Below are 17,511 nucleotides of genomic sequence, written 5' to 3' on the forward strand. Positions count from 1 at the left end.
GAGAATAAAACAAATGAGCATATGCTTGACTCTTACTTTCTTACTTCTGTTAACATTTGTGATCATAACGGAATTATTTAAATTGCAATCTCGATTGGAATTTCGCTTATCTTGAAAGCCATGGAAATTCTTTTACTTCGACTTGGAAAACATTTGGAAATGCCAATTGAATTTGGTAAAACAGCTGTGGGAACAACAGAATCCAGCTGTGCAAAAAGAAAAGCAAGCAGCTGCTTTTTGTTTGCACATAAATTGATTTTTATTTCTAAACTCGAAACGCTTCAGAAGTTGATTTAATTTGGACTGCGAAGTTCTTATTAAGCTCTGTAATTTTGCAAGTTTCGTGTTTAAATAACGCTTGAGGGGTAAATCTTTTGGAAATCTCATTTTATACAGCTGTAAAACTGTTTTCTGTAAGGTGAAGTTGATCCCTTTTTATGTTGCCTAAAGCACGTAAAAAGTTTCGTTAAGTGATGGAAAAAGCTATTTTAAATATATCACGGATATGTCCTTTTAAAGCTAAATTACACTGAGCTTAATCTCTTACAAAGCTCATTTTATACAGCTTTCAAACGTTTTAATTTGATCTTTTGGTATAGCTTAAAACACCTGAAAAATTTCGTTAAGTGATGCTCTTTGAATTGAATGCTATTTGCGAATCACGCAAATGTGCTTTAAAAGCTAAATAACACTTACAGCTTAATCTCAAACAAAGCTCATGTTATACAGCTGTAAAGCTTTTATTGCTGGGTGAATTTTAATTCCATCTTTTTATATTGCCTAAAGCACCTGTAAGCTATTTGAAATGGATGCTGAAAGCTATTTGAAATGGATGCTAAAAGCTTTTTAAAATGGATGCTGAAAGCTCTTTGAAGTGGACGATATTTGCGCATCACGCCAATTTTCTTTAAGCATCGAGCAAAAGCTCAACAAGATTTATCTATATACTGTCTTCTGTGTGCTTCTCTACCCCTGGTTGCTGGTTGCTGTCTAGTGTTGTTGTTGTTGTTCGCTCTGTGTCGATTTGGCAGCGGAAGAAGAAATGCAATGACAACAAGAAGACGTAGAAGAGGAAGAGAAATGCGATAAAAATGAACGTGAACGCAACGTATAAATAAAACAGACGTCGCGCCTCGAGACTTGCGACTGACTTGTTGCTGGCTGCCTGATGATCGCTTGTCGACTTTGGGGCCAGAAGCTAAAAAAAAATTGACGCAGTTTGCGTTGAAATTTCACGCGACGCAGATCGCGCGAGTAGTCAACGAGTTGTCGCCCCGATATAGATATATAAAATATATATATTTATATATGGTATAGATTTAACATATGTGGAACAATGAAAGTGCAGCACAAGTAAACAATAATTGATTAAAGCAGATGGAAAAAGCAGCTTTACAAAGCCGTGAAAAGAAGTCGTTTATAAGACAGATATTTTATTTAAGTTTCGTTCCGTTTCGTTATCCCAGTGTTTCTGCTGTTTTGTGTTTAATTCCATAACGTTCCATCTGAATGTAAAGGAAAGAGAAGGAACACATTAAAAAGCAACTTTATAAGAAGAAAGTCGTGAAAAGGCATCCCAGATATTTCAGTTAAGTTCCGCTTCGTTTCGTTCCCCGGTGTTTCTGCTGTTTTGTGTTCTATTCCATTACGTTCCATCTGAATGTAAAGGAAAGAGAAGGAACACATTAAAAAGCAACTTTATAAGAAGCAAGTCGTGAAAAGGCATCCCAGATATTTCAATTAAGTTCCGCTTCGTTTCGTTCCCCGGTGTTTCTGCTGTTTTGTGTTCCATTCCATTACGTTCCGTGCGGTTCGGTTCGGTTCGGTACGCGAAATGTCCGCAACAGCAACAGCTTTGCTCTACTGGCAATCATTGAACGGCGGCAGCCTCGATGTTGATGTTGATGATGATGATGATGAGGCGACACAACAAACAATCGAATTGCTGCCATCTGCTGCAGGCTCAGCTTTAACTTCAGCTGTGACCGGTTGCGATTGGCGGCAACTGCAACTGCAGCAACAACAGCAACAGCGACCGTCTTACGCTCGCAACTGGAGTGCCACATGCAACGCAGCAACAACAACACAACCAGCTCATTATCATCTGCAGCTGCAACAGCCGCATTATTTGGCCCAGATCGGATGTCAGCACACAGTTAACAATTTTGATGGCAACAAAGCTTCTTTCAAGCCAGCGACGACAATCAAACAGCAGCAATACGATTGTAAGCTTAAAGCCAAATGGAAGCATTAAAAACGTTGAATTTTTAACTTGTCGATTTACATTTCGATTGTTGCTAACTATAATCTGAGATTAAAGTGTTCAAATCAAATTTTTGAAGATAATTCCCAAATGCAGACAATAACTAACTAACGAGTTTATGATTCCTGAAAATTTGGTTGGAATTGGATACAAGTTGTAGAAGTTATTAAAGAAACATATTTGTATGGCTTAGTTGCTTTGTCTGAAAATCTGGTATATTTTGCACGTAGTACTATATCATACTATGGTATATTTTTAGTATTTTTTGTGGTGTAACTTGAATGTAGTACTATCCCAATATACTAAATATATAATTTTTCATATTTAAAATGCAATACTGTTACAATATACTAAATATATCATTCGGTATATTTTTATTATTGTTGCAGTATATTCGCTTTGATATATTTAGAACATATACCAAACAGAATTTGGTATATGTTTAGTATTTTACTGTACATTTTGAAATTAAACTGCACTGTTTTGGCTTTATTAAAATATATACCAAATATAGTATTTGGTTTATTTGTAGTATTTTATAGTATGTAATCTGTGATATTTTTTGTGTGTATTACTATATCAATACAACTAATATGGTATTTGGTATATTTTTTAGTATTTTGTGGTATATAATTCGGTATATTTATATACAATATTGTAATATTGAAAATAGCATTCAAATGTTAATTTTAACACTTGTATATTTTCATATTGTATTAAACTAGCTTTATATTTAGTATTAAATTACGAAATTCAATTTAAAATTGAACAATTTAAAGCTCAGTTTAATTAATATAAAATAAATTGGCATTAAAAGTTGTTTTGCGATGTCGGAATAATCTATTAAGCTTAAATCTCAATTAACAACTTTCAATCTAAGCTTTGACTTGGAAAGCTCTCCAAGAGTTAAGTGAAAGCTGTAGTTTAAAGTACACAATGACGTTTTACATCTATTGTTGATAGACAGATAGATTCTTCAGACAGTTGTCGCTAGTGCTGCTGCTGCTTCTTCTTCTACCAGCTGTCAGCGAAATTGCGAAATGCAATATCAGTTTCGGCCCCCCTCTCACCCTTTGGGCAATGCTATTTTTGACTCGCAGCAAACCACAAGACAAGAAAGAGCATAGAGAGAGCGAGAGAGAACTTGTCAAGTACTCGCTATGGCTGTCTCTGTCGCTCAGTCTGCTGCCGGCATATTGTGTAATAATTCTCGTCCTCCTCCTTCTCCTTCCACCATCTCCGCGCATTCTCAGCACAATGTCTAGGGTGTAAATTTAGACGGCGCAACTTATTTTTGGGATGCGGCAGCTTTTTGGGTTTTGTTGGCGAGTCGCGGCCTCTCTCAGGTGCGACATCATCGCGTCAGGTGCTGAAACAGAAGCAGAAGAAGAAGAAGTCAACGGTCAATGAACCACAAAGAAAGCAATAAACATCAATTATTCACTCACTAACATTCTAACACTGTCTTTTTTGTTGCTCTCTTTTTGTTTGCAGTATCCGCTGGATATGGTTCCAGTGCGGGCGCCGTGGAAACATCGCAGGGCAGCGGGAGCGGGGGCAGGCAGCGACATGCGCCGCTTTACGGTCGCTTTGTGGTCGAAGAGGATCTGCCTGCCACGCATCGTGATGTCATGCATCATGTAAGTTAAGAAACAACAATCAATCACATAACATAATGTATATATATCTTTCTCTTTCTCGCACACAGCACTCTAGTCCTTCGTCTTCGTCGGAGGTGCGCGCCATGCAAGCTCGCATTCCCGCACACTTTCGAGATCCGGCCCTGGCACCATTGCGCAAGCTCAGCGTCGATCTGATAAAGACCTACAAGCACATCAACGAGGTAAGCACTCTTCACCCTCTTCCACTTTTCACGCGCTCTCTCTTCTTACTTGCTGCCTTGGCAACTCTTCAGTAATGCCAACGGCGCGTGCCTTGCCTGCCTCCCTCTCTCTCTATCCTTGACCTGCCGCTCTCTTCAACTTGGCAGCGCCTTCGTTGACGGCCACACGCAACTGACAACACATTTAAGCTGCCAAGTTCCTAGTTCTCATGTCAGGAAATCATAGAAAAGCAACTACAAAAATTAAAAGTCACACTTCTCGCTCGCTCTTTACCTAATCGAACTTCTTCTTCTGGAGTGCGCTTTTTATTCTTTGCTTGCTGTTTGCGCTCTCTTAATTTATGACAACACATTTAAGCTGCCAAGTTCCTAGTTCTCATGTCAGGAAATCATAGAAAAGCAACTACAAAAATTAAAAGTCACACTTCTCGCTCGCTCTTTACCTAACCGAACTTCTTCTTCTGGAGTGCGCTTTTTTTTCTTTGCTTGCTTTTTGCGCTCTCTTAATTGATGCTAAGCAAACCGAATGAAGTTACTCTCTTGCAAAGCTTCATTTGATCAAGCTGTGCTTGTTGCGCTCTCATAAGTTGTGCCTGCTCTTTATGCACATTTTGAAATTGTTTTCACTTGTTACGACTGTTTATGCGGCATAAATTAAGAGAGCAGCAGCAAAACAAGCAAATCAAATCAAAATGAACTCAAATCGAAGTCCGCAAAATGGAGAGAGAGTGTGTAAAATGCATAAATGTATAATGCATGAAGCAAAGACAGCAGTCACAACAACACAAGATAAACAACGTGCAGCGTGTAAGAGATTGAGGTTAGAGTGAAAGTCGATTCGCAACGAATCGTGTTGTGTTGTTGCTACTGCTAATGAAGGTAACACCTTGGCACGCTGCTAATAACAATCATCATTATCAACATCAGCGTTTAATTGGCCAACAAATTGTTGCACAAGAAAAGGGAGAAGAGCAAAGTAGAAGAAGCAGCTGCAGCAGCAGAACCAAACCCAAAGCGCACTTGAGCTCGCTTTACTTGTTACATTGTTCATATATACATAGTATATATGTTTGTGTGTCTGTGTTTGTGTGTGTGGCCTTTTCACAGCCTTATCAAGGCATATGCAGACATCGCAGCATTGTATGCTACACTTTTCAGAGAGTAAGAGTGAGAAGAACAAAGAGTGCGCGCATATCATGGCGATTAACTGTGACGTTGCTGCCCCGAGCTCAGCATATACGTCATTGTCAGGCAACAGCAGCAGTCACAGTCGCTGTCGGCAGCGACGTCGACGTCGACAGCAGCAACAGAGCAGCAGCAACAGCCAGCAGAAATGAAGACAGCGGCAGCGGCAGTTGTGACGCCGGCATACACCCATTTTCGAGCATTGCTCTCGCGCTCCACATGATTATTTCTACAACAAGAACAACACACACACACAGACAGTCAGCCCCCAAAAATGGGCATAGCAAGCAAGCAAGTTAAGCAGTCGTGTGCAGCCTTCTTTTAGGCGTTGTTGAAACTCGCTCTCTTTCTCTCTCTCTCTACACCAACGTTGTGCTCTGCTGCGCTGCAAAGCGCGCTCGCGCTCTCAGCGGCGCTCTGCCGCTGTCGCTGTCTCTGTCGACGGGCATATGCAGCGCAGCGCGCTCTTTCGCACCGACGCTCGCATGCGGCGTTAGCAACAACTTTTTTTTTCTCGTGCCAAGCAGCAGCCAGCTGCATATCAAATTTTTCACCAAACCAATGAGCAGGTTGTTGGCCAGCAGAGTAACAGGGGAGAAGGGGGAGGGGAGAGGCAACTGTAGGGCGAGGGCCGAGATAAGGGCAGCGTTTTGGGCGTGCGTGTGTGAGTGTGTGTGTGATCAGCATAAAAATGAGAAGCACAAACATAAATTATTTTAAATCAAATACGAGGCAGACACAACGCAATTGATTAACAAAAAAAAACCGTTTCGTACAATGCAAATATATATATATGTGTGTGTGTGTGGGGCGAATTACTTATACGTTAATGCTAATGCAACAGTAAACAGCTTTAATGCGAGCTTAACAGTAGGCTGTTAACAGTGCAGGCGGCTGTTAACAGAGCGGTAGACTGTTTACAATGCAGTAGACTGTTAACAGTATATTCGGCTGTTAACAGTTCAGTGAGCTGTTAACAGTTCAGTGAGCTGTTAACAGTGCAGTAGACCGATAACACAGCGCGTGAACAAACTATCGATAAGCGCACGTTAAATTCAAATGCGCTTAAAAACCATTCCGACTGTCGAATTCCCTAGATATATAAATTTCTTTTTATTTTCGAATTATTATATGAATATTAATGCAACGGACATTTCTCTTTTACACTTGTCCAGGTTTATTATGCGAAGAAGAAGCGTCGTGCTCAGCAGACACAAGGCGAGGATGATTCGTCGAATAAAAAGGAGCGTAAATTATATAACGACGGCTATGATGACGATAATCACGATTATATAATCAAGAATGGCGAAAAGTTTTTGGATCGCTACGAGATTGATTCATTGATTGGTAAGTAATCGCATAACTATCGATAGTAGCTATCGATATACAATACAGTTAATTGTTATTTGTTATGTTTGAACAGGCAAAGGCAGCTTTGGTCAGGTGGTCAAGGCCTACGATCATGAGGAGCAATGCCAGGTGGCAATCAAGATAATTAAAAATAAGAAACCGTTCCTAAATCAGGCACAAATCGAAGTCAAGCTGCTCGAGATGATGAATCGTGCGGATGCTGAAAACAAATACTATATCGGTGAGTATTCAAAAGGCGAATTAATTGATTGAGTTCGAAATCTAAGCGAATTTTTCATTTCATTTTTCTAGTCAAGCTCAAGCGTCATTTTATGTGGCGCAATCATCTGTGCCTCGTCTTCGAGCTGCTGTCGTACAATCTGTACGATCTGCTAAGGAACACAAATTTCCGTGGCGTATCGCTGAACCTCACGCGCAAATTTGCGCAGCAACTGTGCACGGCTCTTTTGTTCCTGAGCACCCCCGAACTGAACATAATACACTGTGATCTGAAGCCCGAGAACATATTGCTCTGCAATCCCAAGCGATCGGCCATCAAAATTGTTGACTTTGGCAGTTCGTGTCAATTGGGCCAGCGCGTAAGTCTTGAAATTAACATTTTTGCATCTTTTTCAAAGTCCAAAGTTATTAGATAGGATGTTGATTAGAGATGGAGAACAATACACATCTCCTTCGATACTATCGATTGTATAAAATTGACTATCGTCGAGTATCAATGACGTTAACTAACGATAGTTCGCCACCTCTAGTGTAGTATATAACAATTGCTTGTGAATTGCATTGGAAAGTGAACAGTTTGAGAATCGCAGAGGAGAGCGTTGATCCTTAACTTTATAATAGATACGCCTCTTGACGATTCTCTTCTTGTTAATTTGGCAATTGTGAAATGTAAATTATAGCTTTGTTCTCAGATTAACGAAATAAATTACCTGCGAAGAAGCTATATATTTTGCATATTCCACAAATTTTAGAGTGACCGTTATTAGTTACATTTGTGTACCTAAATTTGGTACTGAAATGGTAAACAACACAAAATGTATGGTCAATTAACAGATGACTTACATTCGTTGCCTATTTCTATGACGAAAATATGCCAAGATAAAAATTGTAGAAATATTTTAAAAAGTGCTCCAAAACAATTGTTCCAAAAATGTCAGAGTGACCGTTTCTAACTAGTTTTGTGTGCCTAAATTTGGCACACTAATGAAATAAAAGCGATTTCGCTCAGCTGGGAACATATATTAATAGATAATTTTTATAACAAAAATATTCCAATATGAAAATTGCGGAAGACTAAAAATTAAAAAAATTATTTAAGAAGTACTTTTTCCAATATACTTGTTCCAAACATGTCAGAGTGACCGTTTCTAACAAGCTTTGGCACACTAGTTTATATATTTTGGGTTGCTTTTCTTATCTCGTTAATCAATCCAAATGTGTGTTACTAACCTCTCTTAATATCACCTCCTTTTAACCCATTTTTCCCCACAGATCTATCAGTACATCCAGTCGCGCTTCTATCGCTCCCCAGAAGTGTTGCTGGGCATACAGTACGATTTGGCGATCGATATGTGGTCCCTCGGCTGCATTCTGGTCGAGATGCACACCGGTGAGCCGCTCTTCTCCGGCTGCAATGAGTTCGATCAGATGAACAAGATCGTCGAGGTGCTCGGCATGCCGCCCAAATATCTGCTGGATCAGGCGCACAAGACGCGCAAATTCTTTGACAAAATTGTCACCGACGGCTCCTATGTGCTAAAGAAAACGCTCAATGGTCGCAAATATAAGCCGCCCGGTTCCCGCAAGCTCCACGACATCCTTGGCGTGGAGACGGGCGGACCGTCGGGTCGAAGATTGGATGAGCCGGGGCATTCGGTGGCGGATTATTTGAAGTTTAAGGATCTGATATTGCGCATGCTGGACTTTGATCCAAAGACGCGAGTCACACCATATTATGCCTTGCAACACAACTTCTTCAAGCGCACCACGGACGAGGCGACAAACACGAGCGGAGCGGGCGCCAATGCAGCGAATGCGGGCGCCGGCGGCAGCGGATCATCATCTGGCGGTGGAGGTGGAGGTGCAACTGGAGGAGGCAGCGGATCAGGTGGTGGAATTGGAGGCGGAGGAGGAGGAGGCGGGGCAGCGAGTGCAAGTGGCGGATCAACGTCGAGTGCTGTCCTCGGAGGAGGTCTTGGCGCCAGCAGCAGTAGCAGCAGCAGCGTTGTCTCTTCCAGCGTCGCAGCTGGCGTCGGCGGCGCAGCAAGCAGCGCAGCCAACGCAACGGCACAGCAGCAGCAACAACAACAGTTGATGTCCAGCAGCGGCAGTGGCGCCGCCTTGGATCCCCAATGTCTAGGTGAGTAGCACACACTATCTGTCTCTTTCTCTCTTTCGGGGTGGAGATCTCTATTCTCATCTCGCTCTTTCAAGTGCTCGCTGCTTCTTCTTTTCGTAGAGTAGTTCACATTATGTAGCCGCCATCTTGTTTTTTTTTCTTCGTTCGTAGTGAATCACTTTTTATTTTCAATACATGTTTTCTTTTTGTACATAAAATATTCTTAGAGCGATTTGTGAACGTTTTTATATTTTTGTTATCGATCAGGACAGAAACTTAGACCCAGCTGCAAATCTAAAATGATTTTCCCTTTGCATGACTTACATAATACAAAATAAAATATATATATCACAATTCATTTGTTTGTATGTATGTGTGTGTGTATCGAATAAAAAAAACAAATTGGTTTCAAAATAAAAACACGAAAAAAATTATGGAACAAAAATTCTTATTATTTCACTGACAAATTTGTAATCAAAAAAAATCGAGAAATATGTGAAAATTGTACAAGTATTATTATTAATTATGTTTATGATTTCTATATCGATTAATTTGCACTTTTTAAACTATTTTTACATACAACTTATATTCTTAATTAAATAATTAATTACAAAATAAGCATAATACACAAATTATTATTGTACGTGTGTTTAGTTCGTTGCTTAGCGGTAGTTTTCCTCTCTCTCAGCCAAAAAACAAAAACAAAAAACACACTGTGTTGTCAAACGTAGCTTTTATTGTTTTACTATTTTGTTAAAGACCAAAAAAAAAAAGGCCTAAATGTAAGCACTAATTTATGCTCAAATCGTATGTTCTCTCTCGTTTTTTTATCTTGTTAAAACAAATCAAATGAAATATGCGTACAAAATCAAATCGAAATCAAAAACTAAAATGCAATTACAAAACCGATAACGATAACAGATGAGCGCCGATGACCAGCCGCGGCAACGAGTGCGAGTGCGACAGCAACAACAACAACAGCGACAGCAAAGACAATGGCGAATTAGTCGATAAGAAGAAGAAGAAGCAGAAGGAGAGGATTACAGCCGGCAGCATTGGCAACTGGCATATTAACATTAACAGACGCTGTTAAGGGCTAGTATGTTATCGCTCTGTAAATAGCCAGAGGCTACCAAAAAAGCCACCCATCGCAATTGTTTTCCTAATGTGTGGCGCGCGTTTAAATCACGTTCGTTCGTTCGTTCGTTCGTTTTTTTTTTTTTTTTTTTTTATTCTTACTATACATACATGATATTTAAGATATACATATATATATATATATATAAATATATAAAAACAAAAAAAAAACAAATTATTTTTTTGCACTTAGCATACAGTTAAAGTATAAAGTTGGGATCGAATGTTAGAAGCAAATGTTTAATATGTTTTGATTTACATTTTATTTATTGTATTTTTCCTTTTTTTTTTTAATTGAAATGACGCTAACGGCTAAGCATTTAATTGTAAGCAATTAGGGCCATAGTATTGTACAATTAAGCAACTTAAAGAATAAACAAAAAAAAAAAAAAACGAAAATGAAAGATAAAAATCGCAAAAAAAAAAAGAAATTGAAAATAACTGTTAAAAGTATAAGCGAGAGAAATCCTTAAAAACCACTTTCTTAATGACTGCCATACATATGTGTATGTATTCCACACATTCACATTCAAATATAAATCGATATATATATAAATATATGATAAGTGTAACGATAACGATTACGATAACAGCGACAGAAGAAGATTTACATATGTATGTGTGGACATAGAGATTGCAATAGTATGCAACGCCGCATTATAGATTGTACTCTCTCCTTATGAATGAAATATCTATGAAGATAACTGTAATTTACACACACACACACACGCATTCTCTCTCTCCATCTCGTTGTCTCAAACATTAGTGTTTGTCTACTCTTTTGGTTGTTTATTACACTCACACACATACACACATTACATCTCTCTGCCTCACTCTCTCTCTCTCTCTCTCCGCAAGCATTGATGATCAATAGAGGTGAACAACTATCGATAGTGAGCCATCGATAGTGCCATCGGTTGTTCTCCCTCTCTACTAGAAACATGCAAACACACAAATTTTGACATATTGCCTTGTATTCTTGTATTCTTTGCCGCAATCAAGGCATTTGGTTGCGCCACTATCGAAAGTATGTGCTACTATCGATAGTGCCATCGATAGTTCTCCACCTCTAATGAGCAATTTCTTTTCTTAGTTATTTCTCGATTCGAAATCGAAGACACGCTTCTTCCAATGACAAATAAACTTACGTTAACGTCTTAGTTAAATATGCAAAATATTGCTGTTAAAATCAGTCCACATCCAAAGCAAAAACGAAATCAAAATGGTTGTCAATGTGTGGTTGATTATGCGATCAGTTTATTTTTATCCAGTGTGTGAATTCAGGCGCCGCTTTTTGTGATATTCCCTCCCACTAAACTCCTGTAATCCATCTCTTTCTCTCTCTCTTTCGAATTCTTTAAATCTCATTTACACCCAGAGAGAGGGAGAGTTAAGTTCACTCAAGGAGAGAGAGAGAGAGAGCTTTCGTTCACTTCGCTCAGAGTTAGACAACACACATGTGTACATAATTATTACATGAAGAGTGCAACCCCTTCCCCTCAACAAATTTCCCCCTCTCCCCACCACAAACATTAATATTCGTCGCATACGTAAAAACAAACAATTCACCAGGAGGAACATGCAAAATCCCTTTAAAAAGAACAATTTGCGCTTAATTTTATGGTAAAAGCAATGTTAAGTAACAGAGCTGTGCGACTGTTAACTAACAGCCCCGTTAACAGCTAAAAACACACATCAAGTTTTTATCGAACCGAACGAAATGAAATGCGGAGATCGAAAGCGATCGATAAAAAATATGCGAAAAAACCAAAAAAAAAAAAAAAATCTAAACACAAATCATAGTTTTAGGCATGTAAAAATAGCAAAAATTAATGAATATACAACAAAACAAATAAAACCTAAGTTTAAAACAAAATCAGCAAAAACGAAATAAATAATTGAAGCAAAGACAAAACAAAGAAACCAAAAAGTTTAGCATTTAGAGATCGATAAAGCAAAAACAAAAAGAACAAGAATAAACAAAAAGAACAAAGAAACTGAAGAAGAACAAGAAAAACTTAAATCAGTACTAAACGAAAACTTTAGCATTTAACAAATAAAAAAAAACACACACAGCCATATACATACATACATACATACCCCGCGATACATATATATATATACATACATACACACATATGTGCATATGTATGTTGTAGGAGTATGCGTATATCGAAATGCGCGATATCGAATCGATAACGAACAAAAAAATCAATTAATTTACTAGGAGGCACAAGGACACAGAAAAGACACACACACACACACACACACACAGAGAGAGACGCAATCGAACGAGAATATGCATATGTATATGTGTTTAAATAATTCAACAATTTAGTGGTAGACAGAGAAAACAATTCAAGAATTTAACAAACAAACAACCAGAAAAGAAAAGATATAATTAATACAACTTGCTAAAAGAGTTATGTAATATATTTAAAGAGTAAACAAAATGCAAAACGAGTGTTACAAGTTTAAGTTCATTACACACACACACACACACACACAAACACACTCACAGACACAGTTGAGTTGGGGGAAAAACGAAAAACGAAAAGAAAGGCAAACTAAAAAGAATTACAAGCATTTAGATTTAGGCAAAAATGAAGAATACCAAAAACCAAAAAAAAAAGAAGAAACTAAAAATGCATATTTAGAAACGGAATCACACAGCAAAATTAAAACAAAAGCGAAGGGTTAATAAAAACAAAGCGAAACAAAGCATAAAAAGAAAATACAAAAAAATAACAGGCGTCGCCTCAGCGTATGCAGCATGTTGCTAACATTTCAAGGCCGATTAACAGCGCATTAACAGAGGCGAGAGCAAGCGAGATCAAAAGAGCGTCGCAAGCAAGATGGCGGCCTACCGAAAACATGTCTCTTGATTAGCATACACACACACACATGCATACACATGAACACTCACACGTATGTACATACATAAACATGCATAAACGAAACGAGAAGAAAAAAAAACATTCATATTTTTCCCGGCAAAATTCATAGGCGAAACAAAAACAAAAATAACGAAATTTACATACATACATAGCTATGAGCGTTAAACAAAACAGTATTGCGAGTAAACAAAACAAAGAAACATAACGAAAGAAGAACGAAGCAAACTGGCTTTGAAATATGAAATGTAATGAAATGAAATGCATTTAGTTGTTTAGCAATGTAACGATAACGAAAACAACAACAACAAAATACAAACAGCAAAACCAATTCACTCACACACACACACATACACAAACACATGCATACACTCTCACGCATATGTGGCATTTATATAAATATAAAGAAAAGAAAAAAAAAATAACAACAAAGCTGATGGTTTAAGTTTAATAAGTACGAAATAATTGAAAACAAAAACGATTACTAATAATAAGTTAAAAACCAAGAAAAACAATTCAAACTGAAAACAAACAAAAAAAAAAAAAAAAACTAAAAAAAAACACTAAAGCAAAAAATTACCAAAACAAAAAAAAAGCGAAAAACCCTTCAATAAAAACTTATGATATAATCAACAAAAAAAAACAACAACAACAACAAGCAAATACAAAAAGGAATTGTAGTTAGAGGGCGACAACAAACAAAATGGCGCTGTTATTTGCGGTCTCTGTTATGCAAACGTTTAACAGTTTAACATTTACATTTTTCAGGTCTGTTGCTGCATCACACAAACAACAACAACAACACAACGACGGCGAATGCCATGAACTTTTCGGCTCTCAGTCTGCAGGCGCAGCCAACGACGACGGCTGCAGCAGCAGCAGCAGCAGCAACAAGCATCATCCACCACAACAATAACAATAACAACAACAACAACAGTCTGAATAGCTTAAATCATAGCAGCAACAACAACAACAACAGCCGGCGAAATATGTACATGAACAACAGTTATCCGCATGCCATGGACTGCGATCCACCGCATGCTCAGCAAATGCCGCCGCCGCCGCTGCCGCCAGCTTCGGCTGCGGCAATGGCAGCGGCAGCGCTGCGACATGGCCAGCCGCCATTCGGACGCATGCGCGGCGTTGGCGTTGGCGTCGGCGTTGGCGTTGGCGCACATCAAAACTTTAGCACGATCAAGCATAATGGAGCAGCGCCGTTGCTGCTGCCATCGCTGCCACCACCCGCCGCCCATCAACAGCATCAACAGTTGCAGTCGCAGTCGCTGCCGCAGCCGCAGCAGCATCACAGCTATGCGCCGGCATCGCTGCCGCTCGATCTGATGCATCACTATGGCAACATGTCGGCAGCGGCGTCACACCTCATGATGACCGATTCGAGTGTGATTAGCGCCTCGGCTGCCGGCGGTATTCCGGCTGGCTCGGGTCCCGCTTCCTATACGGCGCTGCTCTATCATCCGCAGCCGCAGCTGGCACCGCTGCCGCTGCCACTGCCAACCTCGGCGTCGGCCTCGTCGCCAGCATCGCTGCCTGCGTCGGCAGCTACGCCGAGCAGCAGCAGTCTCGGCACTTCAGTCGGCAGCGGCGTCACCGGCGCCAGCAGCGACGCGTCATCGTCGTCGCCCATGGTGGGCGTATGTGTTCAACAAAATCCTGTAGTTATACATTAGCGTTACCTGCCTGCCGTCTCTACTATATACTATGCATAATTTAATTATTTTATTTTATTGCAAATTTTTTTTCCCCTGTTTTTATTTTCCGTTTTCTTAATGGTGTACTGTCGATCGCAAAACGAAAGCAGCACACGCACACACACACGCACATATACATTCATGTGAGCTTTGTGTGCGTGTGTTTAGCTCTTGCGTTCTCGTCAGCCATGATACAATTATAGAAGGTAGTCTCGTCGGAAAAAGATTTCGTCTTTCGTACGCATTCGTTTTTCGACGCAAGAGGTTGTCTGCGGACGAATTTTTTTCTGCAATTAACCCTTGTGCAAAATGACATTTTGCAATGTATGCCGTAGACACGGATAGAATTAAAACATTTAGAGAATTAGAGAATTCTCATATATATTATTAATATTGTTCATAAACAATTTACATTTTAAAAATATGTCAAGGAGACATTGATATCAGCTTCAAAATATGTAAATATTAATATCATCGTCTAAGGGTTAATGCGCATTTCATTGTCGTCTCGCTCACACTGCTGTGCTGAGACTCTTTCACTCGCACTCATTGTTATGTTTAAAGACGGACAGCTTTTTCCGACGAGACTACCTTGTATAATTGTATCATGCTCGTCAGCAAACACTGCTATTTATTGCACATCCATACACACCCACACAAACACGCATTACACACACACACGTACAGATCTAGCTAGCAAAAATTTACACAGTCACTCATACACACACACACGCATAAGCATCGGTTTATTTAAGTCACACTCATAATGCAGCCGTCTCGCTCGCACTCACAGCCACACACGACGTGCATCGCGCTCAAGTTTTTTTTTTTTTTATTTTTACCTAGTTTTAATGAACGTAAAGTTATGCTGTAAGTGTAATATTAACGATCTACTTTTACTTACTACTAAATCAAAAGTAAATTTTATTTAATTTTTAATTTAAATTATGTAATTTTATTTGAAGAACGCGTAGTAGTTGTAAAATGAAAACAAATTTTGCTTAATTTAAGCGAGAAAAAAAAAACACGAGAAATCAGTATTATTTTTTTTATTGTTGTCGCCATGCTCGAATGACTTAAATGAGCACCTGAGCACGATAATGTTTCTGCAGCTTATTGGCCTTGGTGCCCAGCTGCATTTGCCATTTGGACTGCACTCGCTTCATCAGATGAATGTCCTTCGCCTTCCGCGCCGCCGCCTGCTGCTGCGTCTGCGTCCAGCCGAGTGCACGATATTCGCTCAGCACACGATGCAGCTTACGATCCGATTTCTTGAGCACGACAGCGCGCTCGGGATGCAGACGCTGTTTGTAGTAGCGGAGCAGTGAACGATGCCCGATTACGGCGCCAGAGGGCAGCACCAGTTGATATTCGTCGCCATCTAGCAGCTCGGGCACAACCTCTTCATCGATATCCATGCCTTCTTTCTGCGCATGCAAGAGAGTGAGATGGCATTAGTAGTTGCATTTCATTTTGTTATCGATTGGCAAGGCTTACTACTACTACTTACGTTATCGGGATAACTGCTGCTGTAGTCATAGTACTCGGCGTACTCGGCAAGAGCGACACCTTCGTGCAACATCTGACAGTGACCCTTGTCCAGCATGTGCTTCCGCACAGCGTCTAGGGAATAGAAGGTTTTGCCGCGATCATTGCACCACAAGCAGATGAAATAGTTGGCCACCTTTTCGCCCAGATAGTAGATCAAACCCTCCATATCTGTGCAGTACTCGGCATCGGGAATGAAGAATGAATGTGCCACCGACATATGCTTGAGGTTCGCCACCAAATCCTTGCTTTGCTCTGAACAAAACAAGCAATCGCGTTCGCTTAGCGGATTTTCGGCAATCTTATCCCATTCATCTGAATCGACCTGCGCAAGAGCAATAACAATGTGAGCGAGTGTCATGCCAATCAGTAAATTGTCACGGTGTAAAAAGCTTACCTCTTCCTCTTCGATATCCTCAAAGTCGGCATCGTCATCGTCATCAGCATCCTCATCGATTTGCATTGCGCGCTCCGCGAATGCAAAGCGACCTTTGCCAGCTGCAGCCGCCGCCAGTGCAGGATGTGGGCGTGGCTCAACGCGGCTCTTAACGCACAAAGCTGGCGACGATGATTGCGGCTCAGTTTCAACGAAGCGTGCAAGAGCATCCTTATGCTTTTTGCTATTGAGGTGATTGTCGTGTGCCTTTTGGTTGCCAAATTGCTTGCGACAGGCGGTGCAATAGATGCTCATCTGTTGCTCTTCGATTGCCGTCTCTGTCGCACTGCGGGCGGTCAGCACACGCTGCTGGAACTCCTCGGCTGCCACTGGTGGCAACTGCGCCACGCGCCTCTTTAGGTTGTAACGGTGCCAATCGGTTTTGTAGTGTTCCCGCTGTATTTCGGCATTGGCGAAGCGAGCATCGCAATTGATGCACGTAAAATTCGACATTTCTATGCTCTGGTTTTGGTAATGTAGTGTATTTTTATTTCTATACGCAAAGTGTTTTGGAATTTCACAACGAGTTTATGATTAACTGAAAAACAACAATGAGTGCCCCACGTTCCTCGTGCACAGGGTGTTTCGTATTTTGGCAACTTCGAAATGCACTAAATTACGTGCGCGGATATACTGCCAGGTATGTTGGTATTTTTGATAGTTGCCTAGTTTTTTTTTTAAATTCGAAATAACATTTTTAATTGAATTATTTCTGTTTAGGGTTATACTTTTATTGATATTTATTACATTAAATTAAAATAAATAATTTAATTAAATTAATTAAATT

At 39.9% G+C, this 17,511-nt stretch overlaps 2 protein-coding genes across 6 annotated transcripts in view; one reads left to right on the forward strand and one right to left on the reverse strand.

Annotated features, from left to right (window-relative positions):
• The window catches only part of LOC132796557 (serine/threonine-protein kinase minibrain), a 29,352-nt gene extending 13,681 nt beyond the window's left edge, over positions 1 to 15,671 (forward strand). For 3 of the 5 annotated variants that reach the window (XM_060807765.1, XM_060807764.1, XM_060807766.1), the window contains 7 exons: positions 3,758 to 3,903; positions 3,972 to 4,106; positions 6,467 to 6,638; positions 6,715 to 6,882; positions 6,954 to 7,240; positions 8,154 to 9,021; positions 13,800 to 15,671. In XM_060807765.1, the coding sequence (XP_060663748.1) occupies positions 3,758 to 3,903; positions 3,972 to 4,106; positions 6,467 to 6,638; positions 6,715 to 6,882; positions 6,954 to 7,240; positions 8,154 to 9,021; positions 13,800 to 14,719 (2,696 nt within the window). In that variant the 3' untranslated portion in view covers positions 14,720 to 15,671. Of the gene's footprint in view, positions 1 to 1,668; positions 2,226 to 3,757; positions 3,904 to 3,971; positions 4,107 to 6,466; positions 6,639 to 6,714; positions 6,883 to 6,953; positions 7,241 to 8,153; positions 9,022 to 9,921; positions 13,478 to 13,799 lie in introns of those variants that run through there. The other 2 variants (XM_060807763.1, XM_060807767.1) reach the window with 2 other exon arrangements.
• A 39-nt stretch (positions 15,672 to 15,710) lies between these two features.
• Positions 15,711 to 17,306, reverse strand: LOC132796566 (cytoplasmic 60S subunit biogenesis factor ZNF622). Its single transcript, XM_060807785.1, has 3 exons — positions 16,686 to 17,306; positions 16,251 to 16,613; positions 15,711 to 16,167 (listed from the first exon to the last, which is right to left on the reverse strand). The coding sequence occupies exons 1-3, from the start codon at positions 17,175 to 17,177 to the stop codon at positions 15,817 to 15,819; spliced, it is 1,206 nt and encodes a 401-aa protein (XP_060663768.1). The 5' UTR covers positions 17,178 to 17,306; the 3' UTR covers positions 15,711 to 15,816.
• Positions 17,307 to 17,511: the final 205 nt, after the last annotated feature.

This window comes from Drosophila nasuta, chromosome X (genome assembly GCF_023558535.2).
Source record: "Drosophila nasuta strain 15112-1781.00 chromosome X, ASM2355853v1, whole genome shotgun sequence".
NCBI lineage: Eukaryota > Metazoa > Arthropoda > Insecta > Diptera > Drosophilidae > Drosophila > Drosophila nasuta.

Bases quoted from the DNA above. Each gene is read 5' to 3' on its own strand.
- LOC132796566 (XM_060807785.1), bottom strand. From the start codon at position 17,177: ATGTCGAATTTTACGTGCATCAATTGCGATGCTCGCTTCGCCAATGCC. The intron at 16,614-16,685 runs GTAAGCTTTTTA...GCTCTTGCGCAG, and splicing joins AGGATATCGAAGAGGAAGAG to GTCGATTCAGATGAATGGGA. The intron at 16,168-16,250 runs GTAAGTAGTAGT...TTGCATGCGCAG, and splicing joins GCAGCAGTTATCCCGATAAC to AAAGAAGGCATGGATATCGA.